The following is a 19772-nucleotide window of genomic DNA, read 5'->3' on the forward strand; positions in this document are numbered from 1 at the left end:
GGGGAGAGGAAACGCTACAGAAATGCCTGGTATGTCTTACTGTGCCCCCCTGCGCAAGTTTTCATTTCTGTGCTCAGAGTGCCCAGCAGCCACGAGCGCTCCTCACACTCAGCAGACAGCTGCTTGTTTTCGTCAGCAGGAGGTTGCCTCCTTTCGACGGCACACGGACACGAGACGCGCACGCACACACATAGGCTCCTGCTGTCTTCCATCAGCACCTCTGCTGTTCTCCTCCCAAGGGCTTTCTGCTGCCTCTCCTTCGGAAACATCCCGGGACTGTGCTCCACATCTCTGAGACGGGACCCAGAGCCACAGAGCCAGCTTCGTACAAGCCGCGGGCCTGCAGGTAATTTACTGCTGCCCCCCTTTCCCCTGGAAAGGTATTCTCACATCACCTACGTACCTGTGCTTATAGGGTTAGCAGGGTTCTTCCTCCAGTGAGACAGGTGACCGCTGAGCAATTTTCTGGGCTGATAAGTGGGGGTTGGCATTGGGGAGGTCACCCACGTCCTCCGACAGCTTTTAGGCTAAGGTCCCCAATCCTGGTTCCAGAGAGCTGCAGGATCTACTGGGGTGGTTGACTGTAACAAGAGCTGAGGGGTAATATTGGGGCAGGGGCAGGGGAATTGATGTCTGTCTGTGCCCGCTGCCTTTCAAAATATCGTGGAGGATCTCCCGGTCATTGCTAGTCAGCTGAAGAGCAATACATAGTAAAGAACTCCCTGAAGAATGACCCGTTTCCTCATGTTCTCTGCAAAGCATATGAACAGTGGGCTTCTTTTTAGAACAGGACCAGAACATTGTATTTCTTGTGTTGTTGCATTGTTATTTCTTAAGCCTGAAGAGTTGACACAGAGCCATCTTTGAAAGCTTTCTTTTTAACTTCATGGAACAGTCTGGGACATTGTTTAGCACTGTTTCTGTGCTGGATAACATTATGCCAAACGAATGTAAGTCTCAAAAATAGTCTGTCCTTATTCCAATAGCATATGATTTCAACATGCCATTGGAACTTTGATTGGGTCTGTTGTGGTCAGATGAGGCCAAAATGTAGATTTTTGGCTATGCAGATGAGTAGTGTGCTTGACATCAAAAGAAGGATGCTTTTGTTGAAAAGAATATCATACATAAAGTATAATATGGTGGTGGGTCTTTGATGTTATGGGGTTGCTTTGCATCTTCTGGTTCTGAGATTAAGTGAATCATGTACCTCCAGTAAGAACAACACATTTTGACCAAAAAGCCCTCTATTCAAGAAGCTAAACGTTAGCCAAAAATAGAAGGTCCCACAAAAAATGCATCCCACAAAATTAGAAATTGTAAACTGACCACAGAATTACTGTTTTTCAATTTCCATCTCCAGGGATGGCTCAAGCCTTTCTGCTGCCCTTTGGATTGGGGGGGGGGGCGAGTTGTATAGTGATTGTGAACCAGGGCTGGGTGAGGGAGGTAGCGATCATGAGTAGAGGGGAGTGGGAGGAGATAGTGACTGTGAATGGGGGTTCTTCAGTGGCTATCATGAACATGTGTGGATTACTGAATTTTTTTCTCCTTCATTTGAAACTGGCCCTGCCCATCGTAATCTCCAGACCTCAACCTGGTTGAAATTTAGTGGTTTGAATTGAAGAGGGCAGTCCACAAGTGCAGACCAAAGGATCTGAAGAATTTTAAAATATTTTGCAAGAAAGCTTGGTCTAACACTCCTCCGCCCCACTCAAGATTATGATTACTAATTTCATGAACAACTAGAGAAGAGGACTCAATACTCATGTCTTGGTGAAGAGGGTGTGCACAGAATACTAAAACAGGGGTGCCAATAATATTTATATCTTTTTCGATGAACAATTGTATGAGCATAAAATAATATCATCTGCCCATTTGAGCATAGAATGTAGCTAATTACCTGTTTTATACAACCTTTTTTGGGTCATTATTATGAAGGGTGGCAGTGATCATAGACCTGAATGTAACTGGGTGTAAAAACCCACAGACACACAAAAGGGGTTAAAGTACACTACAATATTTTTCAACACAAGTCTTCTCTCCTGATACAAATGAGAAGTCACATTTCCTTTAATAAGAACATAATGAATCTAACCAATGCACTTTTCAGTTCAGTACAACTACAGCTAGTTGCCAATGAGAGCCAGTTTAGTCTATGGGAATCAGTGCATTTCTTGGGAACAGTATTCTGTCTTTGTTTTAGTGTTAACAATTTGAGTTAACAAATTCCCATCACTGAGTTTGCTACACTTCAGGTTATATCATTTTTGGAAAAGTTGTGATGTCATCAGGGGGAGACTCGGAGGAAAAGAGACATTCAAAGGAGGTATGCCTATACAGCAAAAAGCTGGGCTTTAAATGAATCAAAATGGCTTGTGCGGTTGACAACATCCCAAATTCCATTCGGGGCACCAGTGCCCTGAGCACAGCAAGGATACCTGCTCACCCTCCTGAACTGCAATGGGTTCATAGGCATCCAGGAATCATGTAAAGCAGCATGGCAGCTCAACACAGGAATTTAGAAACAGATGCACGTTTCCTCTCCCACTTTTCACTGCCTCAGCATGTCTCGGCTAGCTGCGGCGTACACACATTACCCTGCCAAATTATCCCTGGACAGCCTGACCTTTCTGACAGAATAAATTTCCCTTTCTCCTTAAAAGAGGTGGGTCTATCCTCTATGAACTGGACTCGGCTGTTCACGGATAAGGAGGAATTGGTAGCAACTCTGGGGTGTTTCCTTTCTGCAACACAGTAGGAGCATATTAGTGCAATATCTGGGACATCATTTTAATTTACATTTCATAACAATTACTTGGAAGAATTAAACATTCAAACACTACTTTTATTACTTATTTATCTCAAAGAATTTATTCATTATTTAAGTCCGACTTGCAGTATGCAGTGGGCAGGAATTCCACCAGATTAAAAGCTGTCTAGGCCTAGGGTATTGTAGTATATGGTCTGTGGTTATGTGACCACAGAGGAGAATATAGTTGGTTTGCCCTTGCCTCTGTTCTGCTCTACAGTCTCTAACTCACGTTTGGTTCTCCTCCTCTGAAAAGCACTGAGATTAGATAGCACCTGGCAGGCACCACTAAGCCATTATTGGCAGCTGTCCCTTATGCTCTGTGGCACTGTTGTTATATTCGTGTATATTTTCATTAGGCTTCCTGTTATGTAGCCTCATAAATGCGCTGGAAGGAGTTCATGCCTCTTCCTGTAACTATGCAGTTATTTTAAGGTAAAGCCTTACAGCTCTGACTCTGCCCTGGACGTTCAAGTGCATACCATTTAAAACCACAAGCGTTTAAAATTATGCCGGGGTGGTATTTGTGTCCGGAGGGGGACGGTTCCTGTCTTTTAGGTTCGCCTGTCCCTGGTAGTCATGTCAGTCCTGCTGGGCATCTGCTTTACTGCAAGAGCGCGCTGACTCAACTTCCAGGTTCTGACAGGTTCGCTTGCTTACGCGTTCTTACTGTAAATACAGAACGAACACGCACCCTGGTGATCAGGCAAAATTCTCAAGACAAATGTGGTGGCTGTATAAATATTTACTGTGGCAAACGACAGTAAAAGCTTAGAGTGTAGCAGTGGGTACAGCCTGTTATGGTACAGGGCAGAAAAGTGCCACAATCAGAAACAAACTGGCCAAGCAGCAGCATGCGGGGAGGGAGAACTATGACAGCTAGAGCCCTGGTTCCTATGCCTACATTACCCTCTCCCAACACAACTTTAACACTGAGTGAGTGCTATCGTGCCTCTACAATGACACAAAAATGGAAAAAGGTGAAAAGGGTATATGTTTAGAGTTAAAGGAGTATGGCAGCTAAAGGAAAACCTTATTTCTGTCATCCTGGGAAAACATAAAAATGCTTTCAGCTCTGCTCGGCGTGAGGCCTTGTTACTCATCGCACTTTGACAAACATATTATGCCAGTTTTACAAGCTCCTTTGCTGTCCTGCAAACAGATACAAACAGTATATACAATCAGTATAAACTAATGAGGTTTATTCTTCTGACTATGAAGTCTATCAAACATATAAAGGTGTCCTCTCTGATGTAAATTATCTTTAAAAATATCACTCTGGTTCCACTCATTGTGGTCTTACTTATGCCCTGACAAGTTCAGTATGTATGCGTTCAAATCTGCAGTGGGATTTAATCTTTTGCCGTAGGTTCTGTCCCTTACTGCAGGGTTTTTAGGACCTGGTGTGGTCGAGGGGAGTGGGAAGTGGACTCAACAATGTGACCACAAGTCTATTGAATGTAATGTCGGCCATTGTCATTCTGTAAAATAGACAAAAGGCTCGTTGTACAAAAATAGTCTAATAGACTTTGTGCTAATGACATTGTAAATGACAACCACCCACACTAATGGATATTTTCAACATGCATGATGCTTTGTGCTGTATAATGTTACCACCAAGCAATAACTCATCGGGATGGCATACCTGCCATCCCAAAAAGAGCTTGTCATACTGTATATTCCCAAGCAAGTAACAGAAATGGTCATAAAATTAAAGCATAAAATTCAGTTTGTTCAAATCGTAACTTAAATTCAAATATGTTTTAAGATTTGCTTTCTGGGAATGGCATTCAAATATTTTCAATTACTTACAAAATCTTATTTTTTATTTATAATATTTTTCATGAACTATCTTTGAAACTACATTCACCTAGATATGATGGGCACTAACCATGTCTTCAGCCCTCTCGTGGTGTATCCAGATTATTGACATGTTTTCCTGCTGCTCCTCGTCCTCTAAACCATGGGTTCACAATATACCTTCATCTGCCACTCAAAATAACCCACTCAAAATAACCCACAGAAATAACTATTAAAGTCTGAAATAGTCATGTGCTATGGCTATATATCAAATATGTATTTAGTATGTTATAAATATTTTAATTTAGCAATCTAAACCAGCCTTTTCTGTGAAACTTTTTATGTCATGAGTAAAATATGCTATTTACAATATACAGAAAATAAACGAAATATTCTTAAAAAGGGAAAGATATCTATTTTCTTCCATTTTCAGAAGGGCTCCCTTGAACTCCTTTGTCAACTGCCATGGGATCCTTAGACTCCAGTTTAGAACCATTGCTGCAAACTAAATTTTTGTCTTTATCCAAGTGTAATGAGAGGGAGGAATGGGATATTGGACCCGGCCTTGTGTCCCTGAGAGTACTGGTGCCATGGTGCCACCAGACAGCAGGGGCAGTCAGCACTGGTGCAAGAGGAGTGCTGGCATACCTTGATCATCAGCAATTAGCTGATCAATTAAAACTGTTAAATTTCCTTACTGGTATTTTTGGTCGGTAATGGTTGCTGATTAAAAGTTAAAAAATAAACTCTCTGTGGCTGTCTTAGACCAGGATTGTAGCCACTCTAATTCTGGAGTGCTGAAATGATCACCTCATGATGCTGTTTTACACTTCCAGTCCTTCACAGCACTCCGTCCCCCCACCCCATGTTTTTTTGTACTCCGTCAAAGAAAAAGCTCTTATGAGGGTGATTTCCTGTTAAGTGCCTTGTCAGTAGGAAATCATATTGTTTGAGATTGCTTCCTCAGGAAAACAGAAAAAATATGGTGGCTAAGAGGCTGGCCTGAACAGACATTTCAGTTTCTTCCCCGTCTCAGCAAATCTGTATATAATGTTCCCACAACTGGCAGCAAGCTAGTAAAAAAAGGCAACAAGCCACTCAGGTTGCACCAGCACAATAGTATCCATTCAAACTCAGATTAATGTGGGCTTGTACACATACATGCTGACACACCTTAATTGCTGAAAGTGATGGCGACAACATTAATGAACCAATGCAAGGCAAAGAGTTCTCCAGGAGAGGGAAAGTCACACTCTAAAAAAAAGTGAAATGTGAGTGACTTTTCTTTTCCAGTATGCGCGTGTAAACATTTGTATTGTTCAACATGTCAGGAATGGGAAACAGACCTTGAATAATGGGTAATAACTCCTGTTACAATAGTGAAGATAGCCTGTGCCAACTCAGGCCAGACAATAAGTGGGCTCCTTGTTGACTGGTGAGGAAATGCTTTTGCTTCCTGAAGCTGGCTAAATGGGATTTCCTGCATCTGTGACCTTTCTCCCCATCACTTGAGTCTGGACAGCAAGTGATGGATACAACTGAACTTAATTCAGATTATTATAATTCACTACATTGAAAGTCAATTACAATCCAAACTCTAACCACAATTATTAATGTGTCGTTAAAGGGGAGCTCTGGTTTAAAATTTAAAAAAAGAAAATAATGTATGACCACTTCATTAATTTCAACAACTATTTTTGCTGACTTTAACATATTGAAAAAATGTATCGCTATTAAAACATCTTAATCCTTCTGTTGTTTGAACAAAAACACAGTATGTGTTTAATTTCCTGAGAAGTGAAAGATATTTTCCATTCCACAAATTACTCAGGGAATAGTAAATATTTTACAAACAAAAAATTGTTACAAATAGCAAAATTATTTGTAAATGCATAAGAAAATGACGATGCTTAGATGAAAATGTAAACCTTTGGAGACAACAGGATTTTAAAGCACCCCCAGCAATCCCAATGTCAATAGAACACAGTGCCTAAAGCATTATGGACACTGCATCCTTTTCTGATGACATGAAGGAAGGAACACAGCCAGTCTAAGGATACTGTTTGTTCTGTGCATTCAGGAAAAAACTTTACACCCTTCCATACCTTCCGTATTACATTGAGAATACTGTGTGATGCCCCTGCTGGGATAGGCAAGAATAACAGAACCCTTTTTTTTAACTACCTTTACACCTTTTGTGTAGCTCCTGTATTCTGGGACATGCAGACACCAACCTATGCTGAAGCATATGCCCCCTGCCTCAAGACAGCAAGTGTCCTTCTGGCTGCAGTGATTTTTTTTTTTTTAGCACAGGTAGATTTATTTTGAGAATATGCCCCCCAAAAAGTCTATGCACAGTCTGGCCTGTATTTCACATTGAACTGCACACGTCTGTACTGCAATGTATGTGAGAGATTTTATTAAGGTCCATTCATTAAATTTTAATTGAATTGTGAATTGCTATTTTGAGGATAGAAACAGCAGATGATATATTTATACTGTGCAGCTACGTGCCTTTAGCATACTGGAAGAATTAGTGGCGTTTTCAGAGAACATTGAATGACACAGGGGAGACCACTATCAGGTTTGCCATCAATGGACGTGGATAAAGAACACCTCCCTTTGGAGAAAAGCTGAGAATGGGCATTCATGCTGTTCGTGAAGGCATTAGGGCAGGAATGCCAGTCATCTTCTTCGTCTTTATTGTCACTCAGCAGGAGTGACAGAGAACAATAACCTTACCTCACTTGCTTTCTTGAGTCTGAACTGCTTGCTGATTTTAAGGTGAAAAAACCAGAAGACTGAATCCCTCCAGGACCAGGGTTGGGGAAACCAGCAGACCCTGTGGGTTTCCAGGACGAGGTTGCAGAAACCAGCATCCTCTGTGAATCTTCAGTACCGGGACTGAAACCTCTTTGAAGAACAAACATTCACTGTACAGAAAAGGTCAGTGGCTGAGAATGACTGACAGAACAGAAGGGAGGCTGTTTTGTGCATAAAAACACCACCGGTAATAAGCAGGAAAATATGCCTGCCTGTCAGCTGTATAGGTACTATGGGTGGGTCATGAAATGATAAATTTCTTAATAAGCATTTTTATTGACTGTTGAGATTTTTTAGTTCTACATCAAAACATTCAAATAAACAAATTAAATAGCAGGGAAAGCAAAGTGAGAACAAAAAAGAAATACTCACAAAATGAACTGGGAACAATCCCAGTGATCTTATAAATGCAGGCTGCCTTACAGGTACCAGAATTGGTAGAGCTCACACATTTACATCAGAAGAGAGTTCGAGCATTTTGGCCTGGTTTCACAGGCTCAAGCAAAAAAAATTCAGATCAGAAATGGAACATTATTTGTTTATATGTTTACTTAAATTTTCCATTAATAGAGCCCTTTAGGCCCTTTTTGACCCCTTTTCTAGGGTCCCAGAAGGGGGCAGTTGGGTGTGTGGGGAGCACGAGTGCTATGGGAAAGGTTGTGGTCTAAGGCCAGACTGTCTAGTCTGTATAGACAGAGGTTATATATACACATAATTCACATGCCTGTCACTATTCCATTAACACAGTACAGCAGAGCCATGCACGGTCTGATATACTAGTGTAAAGCCAGGGTCCCTCACTGCCATGGGTTAGCAGCGGTGTATACGTGCACTATGTGTGTATAAACTATATAAACCTAACTCTTTTTACAGAGACAAAGAAAGAGAGAGAGAGAAATGTGAGTTTTATTTCATTGTAACAAACTCAGTACTTTCCCTATGCCCTTTAAATGCTTAAGTGTAGCTTAACTCTTTGCCACCTGTATGAGGGATACATTATGTCTATAATCTTGAAGATAAACCTTCCCTCTCTGGAGTGTACGATCATCATTTTTGGCATTACCCATGATCGCAACATCCACCCATCAGTTTTGGAGGGGTAAGTAAACTTCTTAAACCAGAGACAGTGCTATTGCAGAATAGCATACTGCCTGAAACTCCAGATCAAGAGGTCGGCGGGTGCTCAGCGTTTTGCCCGCTCTGGGCAATGTCAATATACAGCTGGGGGCAGGATGAACCATCCAGCCAGCCTTTAAACTCTGTTTCCAACCTCTCTTTGCCTTCTCTCCTCTGGTATCTTCTGACAGTGTTGTGAGTGGCGATGGGTGATTGGAGTCTTATGGGAACCTTCCTTGAAGAGTTGCAGGAACACTCGACTTCGGTAGGCAAGGTCTGGCTGACCGTCCTCTTCGTCTTCCGCGTCCTGGTCCTGGGCACGGCAGCGGAGTCCTCCTGGGGCGACGAGCAGTCGGACTTCATGTGCGACACTGAGCAGCCCGGCTGTGAGAATGTGTGCTACGACAAGGCCTTCCCCATCGCCCACATCCGCTACTGGGTCCTGCAGATTGTGTTTGTCTCTACCCCCTCCCTCATATACATGGGTCACGCCATGCACATACTGCGGGTAGAGGAGAAGCGCAGGCGGAGGGAGCTGGAGGACAAGGGTGGGGGTGAGGTCGGGGGTGGGGGTGGGGAGAAGGAGTACCTGGAGGGGAAGGAGTCTGGGAGGGCGGAGGACACGGGGAAGTTGCACCTGAGGGGGGCACTGCTGAGGACGTATGTGCTGAGCATCCTGATCCGCACTGCGATGGAGGTAACCTTCATTGTGGCGCAGTACATGATCTATGGAGTCTTCCTCAATCCGCTGTATGTCTGTGAGGCCTGGCCCTGTCCCAACCCGGTCAACTGCTACATGTCTCGGCCAACAGAGAAGAACGTGTTCATTGTCTTCATGCTGGTGGTGGCGGGCGTGTCCCTGTTCCTGAGCGTGGTGGAGCTCTACCACCTGGCCTGGAAGCAATCAAAGCGATGCTTTCGAGACTACCTGGCCTCCCGCGCTCAGCAGCCCAAACCTGCCCCCGTGGCACCCATTGGCTGCGAGCTCGAGACTCCCCTGCAGGTCTCCCGCACCCGCACCCCACCCCCTGATTTCGACCAGTGCCTGGCGACGGCACTACCCCACTCTCACACTGGCCACGCCCACCCAAGCTGCCAACCGTTCAACAACAGGATGGCCCACCAGCAGAACTCCGTCAACCGGGCAACCGAGCGCCACCACAGCCACGACAACCTGGAGAAGGTGGACTTCCTGCAGATGAGCTACACGCAGGAAACCGAGGCAGCTGACACCTGTGGCCTGCCCTCGGCTCCGCCTCCTGCTCTGGCCCTGAACAACGGCTTCTTAAAGGACAAGCGGCGCCTCAGCAAGACCAGTGGCTCCAGCAGCCGAGTGAGGCCGGATGACTTGGCCGTGTAGGAGATGGAAAGGGAGCAAAAGTGGGAGGGCGAGGAAAGGGAAAATAGGGAGGGAGAGTCGAAGGAAACGTGCTGAACTGAAAGAGGTGGGATCAAACTACTAAAGAGCAAGAGAGACTTTTAACAGTGAGAGAGCTGCATTTTCTAACAGAAGACAAAAGAAAAAAGGTCCATATTTCCCCCACAGAGTGCGGGGTAGGGCCCAGACTGCTACCAGTGAAAACAGTCCAAAGCAGAGGGGGTGCAAAGTCCCTGGGATTGCACTTTTCTCAAACCTGTGAAAACTTGGAGTAACCTACTGTGCACTGGGGACTATGTGGACATGTGAACATACGTGACAATTTATTTTATGTTAATTACCAAAAAAGACTACATCACAAACTGAATTTTTATGACTGTCCACGTTTTAGTGCTATTTATATTTTAATAGCGTATGACACCTGGCGGCCTTGAAATATCAGATGTATACATACTTTTAGCACACGCAATTTCTAAATCAGAAGCACAATATGTTTTTCATTACTGTAGGTAGGATCCATGTACATGTATATTCAAAGCTTTAGAAAATCATATAGCACTCAAAATATGATACATACCTACACATAGGTATGATTATGTGTGTCCCATAATACCCAGTGACTGAAATCTCATTCCAGCTCCCCCCATGAGGGGATTTGTGAGAGCTCTCTCCCACCACTAACCCTAACCTCTTATGGTAAAACAGGCTGGTTGGCAGCACCAGTGCACATGGTGCGTGTCTCTCCTCCAAATGCAGTCCATGGTCTGGTGTTCACTGCATGGGCCAAACAGTAGGTGAGCAAACACAGATCCCTCTGGCACAAAGGGGCTTACTTCAAGTGCTGAAAACAAAAGTGCACCAGCAAAAGAAATTTAAACAGCCGATTTCTGAAACAATTTTTAAAAAATCTTGCTGGATATGCAGTTGTAGTAAAGTGTTTCAAAACAAAGTGTGGGGCTAGGTTTTTTCTGTTTTTCTTTTTCGAATTCAAGTGCCAGCTGATTTTTCATGGACAGCTGACTAAAGAAAATGTGACCAGAACAAATGAAACTTGACAACATGTCAATTTCTAAGGCTGGAGAACATTTAAAAGAAGTACACAGCAAAACCGAACACATAATCAGTTTTTTCACAACCGCATAGCCATTGCTGTGACTCTTAACCAATATATGCAGGAAGCCACTTTATCACTCATTTTGCAGTTGTATTCACTGATATTTATAACACACAGGGCAAGAAGGAAAGATGCTGATCACATACTGCCAAATACATAGCTCTGCTTACTGTCCTCACCTCATGTGACTAAGGAGAGGGTGCCTGGCCTATAATGCTAACTGATTGTAACTGTACTGTGATGTTGTTTATTTGTTATTTTTCATGTAATAATGAAAGTAATTTTAAAATATAATTGATATAAAATTATGCATAAATGAAGTATGTGTCCTTCTGTAAAGACGATCAAAATGAGCTTTATTTTGATGAGGTGTGCACAAATTACTGCATGAGTATTATGTGCAGAAATTCAGACTCAATGGTTGACCAGTGTTATCCCAGCAGAGATTCAAACTCATAGCTTTCTGTTAGCAAATCCAGCTCCCCAAGCACTCGTCCTCATTTCAAAGGTGAGTTTTGCTTTTATTCTTAACCAGCCTAGTTAATAACAAGACTAGGTATGCTCTGTCAATTTACAATTAAGTCTTATATCCCTCCTGTACTGTCCCTTTTTAAACTATGAGTTACATTTTATGGGGTTTACAACAAATTAACATTTGATCTTCATGCTTTTTTGTAATGTGTCATTGCACATTCATTGAAAGTGAACCAGCATTCTCAAGTTATTTTCCATATTAATCTGATGTTCAAAAAAAAGCTTTTTTAATTTTAGAAGACCCTATGCTCAAGCTGAGGCTGAGGTTCTTTTTACCTTCAGTCATTCTTAGTTCTTCTATAAACATTCCATCAATCCAGTATGAAGGAAGTTTTCCTAAATTATCTAAATCTTTCTTAAATGTAAAATGATGGGGGGGGGGGGGAGACTAATTAATGATTAATCATTAAAATGATTAATCAGACCAGTGCAGGGCAAATACATGATAAAAACAATATTTGCATTTAAATGGAAGGCATGCCTTAGCAAGTTATACCTTGGCAGGGTATGGTCTATACTGATACAGCAGTGACAGTTTAGCACTATTTAGAGTTTCCACAGACAACTGAAATGTCCACAGACCCTCACTCTTAAAGGACCAAGAAACTGAAATCTGTGAATTCTTTGAATTCTGTGTTGTTTTAATACTTTTTTTTTACATTCAGTAATGGCCAATAAATTATTTTTAATGATTTTTTCAAAAAACAAAATAAAATAAAATGTATAAAAGTCTGTGCCAAAATTGGCTAAGCTCAGTGACAACTAAGCCCAGTGAAATCCTTCCTACATGTAAGCAAAATAACATGTGGATTTTCCAAATTGCACGGCCAGGATTGTCTCAAAAATCCACAAATAAATATAAGCGACAGACAATGCACAAATGTGAACCAGCTACATTTATTTGTGGATCAGTTACATTTATTTGTGGATCAGCTGTATTAGTTGTGGATTGGCCCTAGGGCGGGCGCCGACCACCTGCAGCTCGTGGTGCCGCAGAGGCTCCAGTCTAGAGTGCTACAGCATGCTCATGGGCCGCCCGGGGTCGGCCACAAACAAGACCCTGCGCAGGTTCTGCCAGCAGTAGTACTGGGGCCGGTGCCGAAGAGACCTGGAGGCGTCTACCACCGCTGTGATGCCTGCACAGTGAAGAAGGGGCCAGGGGACAGGGTGAGGGTGCCACTCCAGCAGCCTTTGTACCCCAGTGGTGGCAGCAGCCTACAGTCGCATCCACTAGCCTCTGGCAGCCTGCAGTCGCCACGAGTGGGAAGGGACTCACCATGCCACCCACCTGTCAGGCTGCAGAACCTTGTGAGAGTGGGAACTACAGTAGAACGGGCCTGCAACGAGGCTGCTGCAAGTTTTTTCAAAGGGGGAAAATGTCATGTTTATAGTTGATGCATATGTGTAACACTTCCTTGTGCTGAAAAGCTATTCTAGGATTGGACTGAAGAATAGTCAGTTTGTCAGTGATTTGCCTAAGGGGCCGCATGTAAGGAATGAAAAGAGCTTGTTGTATGTGCACATACCAGTGCTGGAATCCATTGCTCATGTTTAAAGCTGCACTTATCTTGCATGTTATTAAATGAGTGCAATGGCTGAAAGAAATGATCTGCCTTGTCTGTCCACCAAATTCGCTACAGTATGAAGACAACATTTTTTCTAATAAAAATTATTGTAGGTATTATTCTTTGCCTTATGAATACCCATTTGCCAATTTGTAAAGTAAGTATATCATTTGGACAATATTCTAACATTCTGTGGACGATTTTGGATGACTGCCAAGTTGTTGCGTGTCACTGTATCTCAAGCGCTTAGTGGATGACCTGGACCCGGCCGGACTTCATGACCATATAAGGGTCCCACATTTTCCGTACTGCACAGTCTGTGGCTCCAAATTGGTCCATATTTTTTATTACAGTCTATGGATGAAACACGGACCTCAAACTGACTCAACTCTCCCATACCCTAGGCAGCGCAGTTGCATGACCATCACCAATTGCATGTCGCCCTATGGAGCTCTTGACCACAGTCAGCACTGACACTGTCTGAATTACATCCAAGACTGTGGGGCTCATCCATGCATTAACTGCCCAAGCCACCCTGCAGCCATGTTGAAAATGTTTTTGAGAAGATATCACACTTTCATGCTGACAGTAATGAGTTGAGAAATGTAGGAGCACACTAATGCATCCCATTCAGCAGATATACCCCAAAATAATTATTTGAATAATATTTACTGAACAAATACTGGATAAAAAAGTGGATAATGATTTTAAGGTCGAGTTTGTGGTGATTTTAGGCTCTAAGCCACATGGGTGGCCACATCCACATGCTGCCCTCTAGTGAAAGGATAATGTATTGCAAGTAAAACAAAATTGAACAGAATTACAGTTTTTCTCAATTGTTTAAACACGTTTTCTGAAACTATAGCTCAGTTTCTCAAAACTCTACACACAAAGCACAGCAACAGTTAACCTTTTGCCAAAACTACACAAATCTCTTGCAAAATGCATTCATGCATTCAAAACCATGTTCTCTCTTCTCAAAACTGACTTTTTCCAGCAAAATGATTCACACAGGCCTCATATGAATAGGTCTTTTTGAGCATTGATTTCACACTGGTGCAATAAATTTAAAAACACAACCATCAAAATACAGTATATATGTTCTGGCCTCATGAGGTCATGTTTCATATTCAAGTGTATAAAATCGTGTAAAAATTGCTTATTTTTTATCCTTTTTTGAAGTTTTAGTTCTCTTTTCAAGGGGTCCCAAAATAAGCTGCAATTTTATAGTAAATATAAAGACTGTTACCATGATACAGTACAGTAAATATATCATCATATAAATAGTGAATTTGCTAGGTAAACCTAATTCTAATTCAGTACAGTACAGCAAAGTGTGTGAACCGTTATCACTTTGAGTGTTGTTGTTATTGTGTATGATACAATGCACATTTTACTGCATTGTCCTGCCAGTGAGGTCCAGTTGGGCTGCACTCACAACCCAGGTTCCATCATGAGTCATACTGAACATTGTTAGAAGTGTTTTTCCTTTTTCCTTATCAGTGAATTATGAGTTTTGCCAAAACAGATAACATTTGTGTCTTCTCAAAACGAGAACATGCTTAGACTGTGTCAGTCAGGACAATGGATGTAATGGATGTAAAATCTGTTGTCATATATGAAATCAATGAACAAATTCAAAAAGGTAACAAATTAAAACTTTATTTGTTACTGTAAAATAAATCTTTGTTCAGCAGACTGCAAAAATAAAAATCGTAGTTTGTAGGCCTGCTGTAAAAAACAAAAAACAAAAAACAAATACATGATCAACCAAAGTTGCACGTATTTCATTTGAAATGTTAGCTCATCTCCCTCTTCTTTGTCCACCTCGTCCACCTCGTACACGTACAGCACCTCCTCCTCTACCTCTACCTCTACCTCTCTGTGCTGCGTGTTGCTCAATTGTTTTCCAACACAACAGAGGTCACCGGAGGTCTCTTTTTATGCTCTGACAGATAATTGAAAAGTTTACCCAATTGAGTTTGAGCAGGTATGGCGTGAGTGAGACCAATTGGTACTTAGAGTTTGGCATTTTAAGGCCAGTGTTTTCCATGTGAACAGTCTTGATTATGAAAATTGTGCTAAATGATGAGATTTTGTGTGTAGAGTTGTGCAAAAATGTGATTTAAAATTGCTATTTGAGTGAATACAAAGGAATTGTGGTTAGAGTTTTGCAGAAATAGTCTTTGTTGTTGACACAAGAGCTTCAAGTTTTCACCATCGTGTGCATAGTTCCAGTTTTAGTGTGTAAACATTTGAGAAAAACTGTAAATATTGAATTGACACAATCATTGTATCAGAATAGGATACAATGCACATTTGTCTATCCAATGAGCTCCAATTGGGCTAAACCTACAGTCTCTGGGCTAAACTCACAACCCAGCTCCCCAGAGCCATACTGTAAACTTATAGTTGATACTGCAACATTGTTAGTGTTCTGAGAATACACAAATGTTACCTATTTTGGCAAAACCCATACAGTAATTGCACTGATAAGTAAAATGAAAAACACTACAGTAAGAAAATGTTTAGACTATCTTTCTGGGGATGTAATGATAAAATCAGTGCACAAATACAAAAAGGTAACAAAGCAAATATTTACTAGCCAAAACCATGTTGATTATGGTGGTCTCTTGCTCATCTATAAATTTTTGGCCTCTGCCACCTCTTGCTGGTCGTCTTTCTATTCTGTGAAAAGTATATACAGTATAGGCTACACATATTTCATAAATGTAAGACAAAACAACATTACACTATACATTTCTCTAAGTAAGCACTGTAGATATCCATAGAAACCATAAAGTTACATTACTGTAATTACTGAAGAGAGTATAGAAGACTACTGAAGTGGTTACGTACCTATTATTATCTCTAAATGCCCGGATAACTGAGGCTGAAGCTGCTCAAATTTGGCTGGACTCGCTGCCCAGCTTCAGTCATTGTTAGGCCATGATTGAGTGCATGGTCAACCAAAGTTGCATGGATTTCATTAGAAATATTGGCTCGCCTTTGCCTTCCCTTTCCTCTTCCTCCTCCTCCTCTTCTTGCTCTCACTCTTCCTCTTCCTCTCTGTTCTCCATGCTGCTCCATTTTTCCCTCAACACAGTAAAAGTCACCTGAGGGCTCTTTTATGCTCTGACACATGAGTGTTTTGCCAATTGAGTTTGAACAGGTGAGAAGTAAGTGAGTCCAATTGGTAATTAGGGTGTGGCATTTTGAAGGCCAGTGTTTTCCAGTTGAACAAAGTGTGCTAAATGATGAGATTTGTGCTTACAGTTTTGCAAACATGTTATTTAGAATTGCTATTTGAGAGAAAACAGTGGAATTGTGCTTGGAGTTTAGAAGTCTGGAGTCTTGCTGTTGATACATTCCATTTTTGTGTGTATACAATGGAGAAAAACTGTAAGTGCTCATTAAAAAAGAAAAATAACATTTGGAAAGAAACACACTTTTTATTATCAAGCATAGTAACATTTTATGTTCGGGGTCGATTTGACCCCAGGAAAAAATATTAAAAATGTAAAACATGTTTAAATGTTTAGGTTCAGAAAACACTTCAGAACATCAATAAGTAACATATGACAGTGATTCAATAATGAAGAAACACCAATAAAAAATAAATTAATCACCAGAATTGAGTTTTGATTTAAAAAAAATGAACATAACAGCTCAACTAGGTACCCGTGGGTATCAATTCTTCATTCAGACAGGTGCAAGTTTGTCATGCTCCTGTCGACCCTGCCTTGTTTTCCTGTCATCAAAGCGTATAATGTGGGAGAAAACATAAAATGTCTCCAGAGACATTGTGGCTGGAAAAATTGCCCTACTAGTGTCAGTATTCCAAAGGCTTGCTGTTGCTTCACCTTTTGACTTGTACACTCCTGCCAAAATAAGCAACCCAATATAGTACTGCTAGTGGGTCACATCCAGCTCTTTCCAATTGTCACCATACACATGCCTCCCCTCTAAGTTTGTCATCTCAAGAATATTCTTTTGCATTGATGGTGCTATGAAGAGTTCAAATGCAGACTTTTTGTCTTGTACATGACTGCTAGCATATCTGGTGGGGCCTGGAACCATTTTGATGACATTAGCAGCACTAAGTCTACCCTGTCTTTCAACTGGGGATCCGGACCATAGTAGTTCTCCATTTTTGGAAGTGAACAGGTCAGTTCTTGGTGGTTGAGAGATGACAGGGGGGTTTCTTGGTGGTTGAGAGGCGACAGGAATGTTTCTTGGTGGTTGAGAGATGACGGGGGTTTCTTGGGGGTTGAGAGATGACGGGGGTTTCTTGGTGGTTGAGAGATGACAGGAGGGTCTTTTGGTGGTTGAGAGATGACAGGACGGTTTATTGGTGGTTGAGAAACAAAAGGAGGGTCAGAATGTGATATCTCAAAGGCTTCATTTTCATCATCAGAGGAGGATGCCACATAGTCAGGGTCCTCCTCAACATTATCCTCAGTCTCAGACATATCCTCATCTAAATCACTTTCACCCTCCAAGATCTGTGACAGAACCTCAGTGGCAGAAAATATATGCCTCTGTCTGATGGTCATTTTCAAAATCTTTAGTTGAGGCGCAAATGCAAAGAGAAATGGTTTAGAGGGCTGTGTATTATAAGTTTGCCCCCGCCCCTATGTTGCGAGAATGATCAGAGATCTCGTGGGAACTGTTTTCTCCTCACATACACGCATTCTCTCTCTCTCTCTCTCTCTCTCTCTCTCTCTCTCTCACACACACACACACACACACACACACACAAATTAATGTGAAAGTGCCCTCAACCAAAACAACAAAAACAAGATCAAAATGATGGTTTTATATAACAATAGAGTTTGGGGTCAAAATGACCACAACAACACCAACGTGTACAACGTGTGTACAGGACATTGAAAATAATTTTTTCAGTTAATTTCATGTTTGCCATGTTTTCCCTATAAAGTTAGGAAAAGTCATGAAATATCTAGCTGAAAAAGTATGGTAACCATATTTTTAGAGACAGTGAACATTGAATGGGGTCAAATTGACCCCAAACATAATAGGAGGGTTAAATGGTTTTGTCCTCATGATCATATACCTTCACCCAACATATCTACTGCATCACCATGGATGTCTCCTAGTCGCTAGGGGTAAAGAGTAGTACAAATAGGTCTGTGTAGGGGTTGTGTGCAATGTGCGGCATGTGCAGTTGCAGACCACGGCCACGTTGAAGAAGCATACCTCCTCAAGAAATTAAAAGCACGTAGTTAGTAACCAGTGCCCGCATACGCCGTAAAGAAGATGATTGGTTGACTGCTGACATGAGGTCACTGGCATACGGCTCTGAGTAACAGGTTATAACAGTTGATTCATTAAAAAAAAAGATTACTATTCGGACGCAACCCAGGACAAAACCTAGTATGGCTGGACCTAACACACTTCATCCGGCCAACCAATGATGTAACTTCATAACTCAGCCGACCAGTGGTGTAACTTCATAACTCAGCCGACCAATGGTGTAACTTCATCACTCACTCAGTCACAGACATTCGCGTGTAGGGCTGGCCCCGCTGTTGCGGTCCAGCCAAAAATAAGGCTGCGTCCGAATAGTCTTTTTGCTTAGGAAGGTTCCTAAAAGAGTGAAATGACCCGGAAGTATCTAAGTGGCAGCCATGATAAGAGCTGTTCGAATTCTCTAAATGCTAAGGAAAGGTGCTTCAATGCTTCCTATCTTATCTCCTTTAGCATAGGGCACACTGGACCGTCCTTTACAAAAGGAAAGGAGATAGTGCCATCTCACAATTCCTTATGGCAGCAACATTTAAAGCGAAGCACCATTTGGCCGTTCACGAAAACAAACGATCAACATGACTGAGTTGTGTGGTGGTTCTTAAGCTATTATATGCATAGGCTTATAATCAGATCATAATCAGCGTATTAACCATAACACAGAAGTCTGTCTTTCAAGAAAAAGGGATATGAGACGTTTTGAGCCAGATTATGTTTTTAATTCAACATGTTTGAAATTTATGAATGATGATATGTACAGTAGTAAATGTGTAGGCTTAACATGTTATGCTTATCTTGCATTAAATTTAATTAATTATTTTCATACAATCATACGAATTGGGATTCATGTCGATAAATATGAGTGGGCAGGAGGGTGAGCATGAGCAACCATTCTCAATGTGACAACCATTTTGTTTCACTTTTTTGACTGGTAGCCTATATTCCTTTTTTATTTCAATTCCAACCTTGGTAAAAGTAATATTTTTCACCGGGTTGTCCACGTTTATATAGCCTGCATGAAACAACACGGTAAGAACGCACGTGGTGAAGTATCTAAGATGCGCTTTTAGTAGTCCATCTTCGGAACATTGTAGTTTTACCACGGCAGACTCACGTCAATAACATCCGCCGTCGCATAATTACGCAGCCTAGTGTAAGTGCACTCGGATTTTCTTAGCACCGAGGTTGTCTTTTCCTAAGTTCTTTTGAATTCTCCTTCACATCTTTCCTTAACCTCATGACGTTTTCCATCGAGGTCAAGGAAAAGTGGTTAGGAAAAGACATAGGATGTCATTTTTTTGACTATTCGGACGCAGCCGATGTCTTCTATCCGCTTACCGTAAAGGAGTTTACTATATGTTG

General features: G+C 41.7%; 1 protein-coding gene across 1 annotated transcript; it reads left to right on the forward strand.

The window, feature by feature from the left end:
- On the forward strand, positions 1-11363 carry gja5b (gap junction protein, alpha 5b). Its single transcript, XM_035411448.1, has 3 exons — positions 1-346; positions 7397-7558; positions 8743-11363. The coding sequence occupies exon 3, from the start codon at positions 8757-8759 to the stop codon at positions 9909-9911; it is 1155 nt and encodes a 384-aa protein (XP_035267339.1). The 5' UTR covers positions 1-346; positions 7397-7558; positions 8743-8756; the 3' UTR covers positions 9912-11363.
- The last annotated feature ends 8409 nt before the right edge of the window (positions 11364-19772 follow it).

Source organism: Anguilla anguilla, chromosome 3 (assembly GCF_013347855.1).
Source record: "Anguilla anguilla isolate fAngAng1 chromosome 3, fAngAng1.pri, whole genome shotgun sequence".
Classification (NCBI taxonomy): domain Eukaryota; kingdom Metazoa; phylum Chordata; class Actinopteri; order Anguilliformes; family Anguillidae; genus Anguilla; species Anguilla anguilla.